Genomic DNA, 6,432 nt, shown 5'->3' with positions numbered 1-6,432 from the left:
TTTCCATATCTAGGGTGTGGCTTTATTTTACAGCCTTTTATCACATTTAGCATCACAGCAGAAAGTTTTCATCAAATTTAAGAAGTGCACAGGTGTTGCCTGGAGATAACGACGGGGGCGCGAGCGACGGGGGCGCGAGCGACGGGGGCGCGAGCGACGGGGGCGCGAGCGACGGGGGCGCGAGCGACGGGGGCGCGAGCGACGGGGGCGCGAGCGACGGGGGCGCGAGCGACGGGGGCGCGAGCGACGGGGGCGCGAGCGACGGGGGCCCTGCGCGACGTTTTGGCTGAACTTTGTCAGACGCCCTGTTTCTATTTATTTTATTGTCGCTCATGTTGAAAGCTCTGTAGCATATCAAGTCATAGTAACGTGGTTAGTGTGCATGACGTAACAGAAGTGAATTTGACAGATTCAGTGTGGATAGAGAGCGTCCGGTGTTGCGCGACAGTCGTACACTCGCATCCAGTTAGGGGACTGTCTAATGCTGCAGTCACATGAGACTGCATCTGTGTTTGTGAACGTGGTAGTATCAAGTGAGCTCCCTAACTACTACTACTAGCTGTGGCCTGACCGGTTCCATGGAATGCCTTGTTCAAAATGTAGCTGCAATACTTTAGACTGGGTCTACAATATATATATATATATATATATATATAATGTGATCTCATTGTGCCATACTGTCCTGCTAGGGCACTCAGATATTCAAATCACTTGCTTTTAAATGTGTCACAATGTCGCTACAAATTAAAGGGTGATCTGGCTTTTTCTGTTTTGCTTTGGAATGCTCTCCCTTATTATGTGAGGTCTGCTCCTTCATTGGATATTTTTAAATCTACTCTAAAAACACATTTTTATTCTTTAGCTTTTGGAAACTTAATTGTTGTTTTATAGCGTAGTTCTGCTATGCACTGTACAGCAATTCAGATAAATTTGTATTGTATTAAATGTGCTTTATAAATAAAGGTTGTTGTTGTTGATGGAGCACACACTCCAAAAGGGAGTCATCCACAATAAAACCTCATGATAAACTGTAAAGTATCGGTTATGGACAATTCTGCAAGCCATGGAATGGCTATATTTTACTTATTACTGTGCTACAGTGAAGTTTCCACCCATAGTATTACAGTTGAAAATTTTACAGCAGACATACCTCTGATTCAAATTGCTGTGCAAGAAGTAAGTTATTGCAAACACCAACATGCTTGTTCAACACATTCAGAACCCTTGTCCAGTTCTCACATACAATAATATTTCTTTTTGGAAGGGTCCACTCTGGTTTTTGGTACACATCATGCAATAGAAAAAGAGCAAGTATCAACAGTATAATAAGTAACACTAGAACAAGAGTGTGTGGGGGTTCCATCCTCTGCCCCTGCCTGTGTTTGTGTCTCATCTCTTCATTCACATTTTTGGCAACAACAAATACATTTTTTTTTACATGAACATTCCCTGCATAGCCATTCTTGGCTCAACAAACACGGAACAACAACAATCCTGATTAGTGTTACAGTGTACCAGAACTTCTGTGTCTCTGCTTTGGCTCATTATGGTGATGTGGAAGCTCTAAATGTGAGTGTTGGTGAAGGAAATCTGTGAGAGTTTCTAATCATTGTGTCCTGGCTCTAGTTTGTTTTGGTTTCCACCTCCCACACTGACAGCTGTCCTCAGTCTTGCCTCTGCTGCAGCCCATGGGAGACCCTTAGTGTACAGGGGCATGCAGAACCGCACTCAGACCTAGGTACTCCATGTTCTCTGCTGCCGGCAGGCATATACTTCCACTTCCTGTGGGTGAGGCCATGGACAGGAACTCCTCTTGATAGTCCAGGTTGTCCATGCTTTCATCGATGGCAATGGGGAGTGAGCTGCGGGCAGTGTTGAGATACTCTGGTGCTCCTGCTAACTCCCCCAGACGGGCCCAGTGCTTCTCCTGGCACCGCTCCTCCAGATTGGAGGGCCCACAGGACCGAGCCCAGGCTGGCTCTGACTGCTCATAGTTGGGGTTCATCACTTCTGACAACCTGGAGGAGCCTCCCATCTGGTTCATGTACTCTGGAGGGAGGAGGGACAACACTTTGGACCAGTGTGGTCAGCCAAAGTGCGCAACGCTGACATGTCTGAAAGATATGCAGTGTGTGTTTGTGAGTTTGTCTGTTACCTGGTAAGATGTAGCAGTCTTTTTCTAGGGCGTTATGGGTGGGGTCAGTGATGTATCGCAGGACAATGCTGCCCTCTCTGATTGGATGGCCGTTCTGCAGAGGTAACAACAACTGAGTCAGTAAGTGTGTGTGTATGTGAGGTATATGTATGATGTGTAATAGGGATCAGATGGCTGAGCGGTTAGGGAATCGGGCTATTAATCAGAAGATTGCCGGTTCGATTTCCGGCCGTGAAAAATGATGTTGTGTCCTTGGGCAAGGCACTTCACCCTACATGCCTCAGGGAATATCCCTGTACTTACTGTAAGTTGTTCTGGATAAGAGCATCCGCTAAATGACTAAATGTGAGGTATATGTATGATATGAAATACCCTTTTTTGTCTGCTAAACTGCAGCACTAGTTCACACTTCACCCTCACTGTTATTATAACTTAGTTGCTCCTTTGCATTCTCTAATCCCTTGTAGTGTGGGGGGTTAAGCTGTCAACATCTGCTTGGTCGCCGGTTTGCTAACGCTGGACCTAGTCGCCAAGTGTACATTGGTCTCCTTTGACGGACAACAGGGAGTTCCTGATCCCTTCCTGTCCATGCATTTACCTGGTGATGCTGTGCCAATCACACGCTCCCAGCCCTGTGGCTACCACTGCTCAAACTGATATTCGCCAACTCTAATCCGAGTTGAACTTCGGATTTCTGTGTTTCAACACCCATTGGCACTTTTCTTGATATATGAATATGTTTAGCCTGTGTTCTGCACCTCTATTTCATCAATCATCTCTGGAGGAGGGGATCCCTCACTTAATTGGGTTTTTTACGTTCTTTCTCAAATGTGTTTTCCTGGGAGTTTTTCCTTGTCTTCCTTAGGTTGGTTGAGGGGTAATTTGTGTGTGAGGTATATGTATGACATTTGTGTGTGCGTGTGTGTGAGGTATATGACGTTTGTGTGTGTGTGTGTGTGAGAGAGAGAGATATATATGTATGATGTGTGTGTGAAGTATATGTGTGATGTGTGTGCGTGTGTGAAATATGTGTGTGTGTGTACCGTGGCAGCATTCTGCAGGCCAGTGTGATTGTTGTTCATGCCCTTATAAGGCAATAGATACTCCTCAGCATCGACCACGCCCTCAATGTCCTCAGAGCTCAGCAGGCTCCTGTAGAAGCCAGTGTCTGAAGGGCTCGGCAGGAACATACCCTCATCACCCTGAACACAACACACACACACCAGATTAGAGAAAGTTCCGGTTCTGGAACACACACAGACTATGTTCCTAGAAAGTCTAAGTTGCAGATGGTTCAAGTTCAGAGAGGTTATAGTTCCAGAAGGAGTTACCTGTATGACCAGGTATCGTGAAGGGTCTCGGGCCATCTTGGAGAACTCTGCAACAAGCTCCCTGAACCGCGGACGACTGTCAGCATCAATCATCCAGCCTGGAAACAGCAGATGTCAGGCTGACCCAGAGCTGAACCTCACCACACACATCTCCATTGATATATGATCATGTACAGCAGACCTACATTTGACCATGATCATGTACAGCAGACCTACATTTGACCATGATCATGTAGACATCGATGGTGCAGATAGGGGGCTGGGGGAGTCTCTCTCCCTTCTCCAGGACTGATGCAATCTCGCTGGCAGGTATCCCATCGTAGGGCCTGGACCCGAACGTCATCAGCTCCCAGACTGTCACTCCTGCAGGGGCAGGATGGGGACTGGGGGTCAGGCTTAGGAGCTGGTAGTCAGGGGGTCAGGGACTGGGGGTGTGGCTCAGGGCTCAAGCTGACAGAGTCATTTAGAAGAACAGATATCTGAAACATGTTGCACTGTGTTGATTGTTGAATGTGAGGGTTGTCAGGGCTGGAAGTTGACCCCAGCTCTGTGTTGCAGTGTCTGTAGTGTGGCTCACCATAGCTCCAGACATCGCTCTGGTGGGTGTAGGTCCAGTGCTGGATGGCCTCCAGCGCCATCCACTTGATGGGCACCTGACGGGCGGTAGAGGGGGAAATACTGAGCAACACCCTCACACTTACAACATGACGTTTGAGTGTGTGTGTGGATGTGGCCTTGTTTAACTACCCTTGTGGGGACTAAATAACTTTGTGGGGATTTTAGGGTTAAAATTTGTGTTATGGTAAGAATTACATTAAAGCCTAAGGTTAGGGCTTACGGATAACACGATTGTGAGTGGGAGTGAATTGTCCTCACTAGGATAGTAAAACAAGAATGTGTGTGTGTCTGTGTGTGTGTGCGTGTTGTGTGTGCACGCGTGCGTGTGTGCTGTGGGGCACATTCCGTAAGAGGTGTAATACGTGTCACTGGTTAATATGCAAAGTGCTGACTAGCGCCTGCATACGCTTGCGCGGTGATATCAAACCTCTGAACGCACGCAAGCATTTTACATAGACTTACAATGGACATGCTACAAAGAACATGCAACTAACAACACGAACGTGAATGACATATTGACCCAAGGCAAGTACATTTTCGGACAACGAGTAGGGAAACATGGCTCTGTGCTTCAAGTGATGAGGATGTTTATTGTGGCACAGAACGAATTTGGAAACAGCGATCCCTTGATGTAACCATTTTAACTCATGCCTAAAGAGCTCACATGTAAAGGCGGGCAGGTGTGTGCAGGTGTTATATGTGCTGCATTGACACAGGATTCAAAGCACATATAACACCTGCCTTTACGCACGCCTTATCAAATGCAATATGCACAAATTACGCCTGTTTATACTCACACCTAATTATCTATCAAACTGTAAGGTGCCATATTCATTCCTCGCTTGCTACTACTCACCAGAGTAGCCTGCCCGTAATTCACCCGTATCAGGTATGCGGTGAATGCTCTGTGTGCAGTTACGCTGACACTGATTACACCCCATACATTCCGTGCCACTGGTTAATATGCAAAGGGATCACTAGCACCTGCATATGCCTGCGTGGTGATGTCAAACCTCTGAATGCACGCAAGCAATTTACATACACTTACAATAGACACACAGGCGTCACGTAGATGTCGCGCTCGCAATGTGCACATGTATTTAGAAGACGCATGTGTGTGCGTGCATGTGATTGTGTGCGCGTGGTTGCGTGTGTGCATGTGTGTGTGTGTGTACGTGCGTGCCCACCTTGCCCCCGTCTGCATGGTACTCCTTCTCGTTGGCGGTCAGCAGTCTGGCCAGGCCGAAGTCGGTGATCCTGACGTGGTGAGGCGACTTCACCAGAACGTTCCTAGCCGCCAGGTCACGGTGCACCAGGCGGCGCTCCTCTAGGTAGGACATCCCCTGGACACACACACAAAGACACAGACAAAGACACAGTGAAAGGGGAAGGTAAAAACAGCAGTGTCTCTCTTATTTATGAGTCTCTTGTATGTGAGCCATCAACCTAGTGACCTTCCACAGAACGAGAATACATTTCCCTTAATGCTCCTAGCTTGATGTTGCATGGACAGCTGCTCTGAGCTGGATTAATCTGGAGGTTGTTGGATCTGGAAGACGTCCTAGAGCTTATTACTGAGCAGCTAAACCTGTCCGAGCTTAACACACCAGGACTAGTCAGGGTACACAGAGGACCTCATTAATACCAGACACGTTCTATGTGTTTGTTTACAGTATTGACAGAAAGCCTCAACAGGCTGAGATGAGTGATCTCACACGCATGCACACACACACGGCTGAGACCTGCCTGAGGCAAGGTCACTGGTAATCCTGGGAAAGATAAGGAGGAGTGGGGATAGCAGGAGGGAGGAAAGAGAGATGGATGGGGTATTTGAGTATCTGTAAATTAAAGGTGTTTCTCACCCTTCCTCACAGAGTCCACCCAATAGCCGTACAGGGTTAGAGTTAGTACTGCTGTACAAGATTAGGGTCAATACTGCTGTACAGGGTAGGCTGTAATCAGGGTTCCAGTGACTGTGTCTCACCTTGGCGATCTGGACGCACCAGTTGAGGAGGCACTGGGAGCTGATGTGCTCGTTGTTCTCTCTGACATAGTCCAGCAGGCAGCCGTAGGGCATCAGCTGGGTGACCAGCTGCACCGTGGAGGTCAGGCAGATCCCCAGCAGACGACACACGTACGGGTGGTCCACACTGGCCATCACATAGGCCTCCTGGAGGGGGGGGGGTGCATGTGTAAGCTCTCTCTCAGACACAGACACACGCACACAACAGACACAGACGCACACAACAGACACACAACCACACACAAACACAGCACAACCACACGCAATACACACATACCACATTCACACAAACACCATAGTGTATG

The 6,432-nt window shown here is 47.9% G+C and overlaps 1 protein-coding gene across 3 annotated transcripts in view; it reads right to left on the bottom strand.

The window, feature by feature from the left end:
• Positions 1-1,042: 1,042 nt before the first annotated feature.
• The window catches only part of LOC146275310 (melanoma receptor tyrosine-protein kinase), a 62,993-nt gene continuing 57,603 nt past the window's right edge, over positions 1,043-6,432 (bottom strand). For 2 of the 3 annotated variants that reach the window (XM_084702974.1, XM_084702976.1), the window contains exons 20-27: positions 6,089-6,274; positions 5,292-5,447; positions 4,064-4,139; positions 3,703-3,849; positions 3,487-3,584; positions 3,199-3,357; positions 2,156-2,249; positions 1,043-2,070 (exon numbers count right to left, since the gene is read on the bottom strand). In XM_084702974.1, coding sequence (XP_084559100.1) covers positions 1,700-2,070; positions 2,156-2,249; positions 3,199-3,357; positions 3,487-3,584; positions 3,703-3,849; positions 4,064-4,139; positions 5,292-5,447; positions 6,089-6,274 — 1,287 coding nt within the window. In that variant the 3' untranslated portion in view covers positions 1,043-1,699. The remainder of the gene's footprint in view (positions 2,071-2,155; positions 2,250-3,198; positions 3,358-3,486; positions 3,585-3,702; positions 3,850-4,063; positions 4,140-5,291; positions 5,448-6,088; positions 6,275-6,432) is intronic. The other variant, XM_084702975.1, reaches the window with a different exon arrangement.

Source organism: Hypomesus nipponensis, chromosome 8 (assembly GCF_054491055.1).
Source record: "Hypomesus nipponensis isolate SF chromosome 8, ASM5449105v1, whole genome shotgun sequence".
NCBI lineage: Eukaryota > Metazoa > Chordata > Actinopteri > Osmeriformes > Osmeridae > Hypomesus > Hypomesus nipponensis.
Note: the sequence above shows the minus strand (reverse complement) of the source record. Positions and strands in the feature narration are given on the sequence as shown.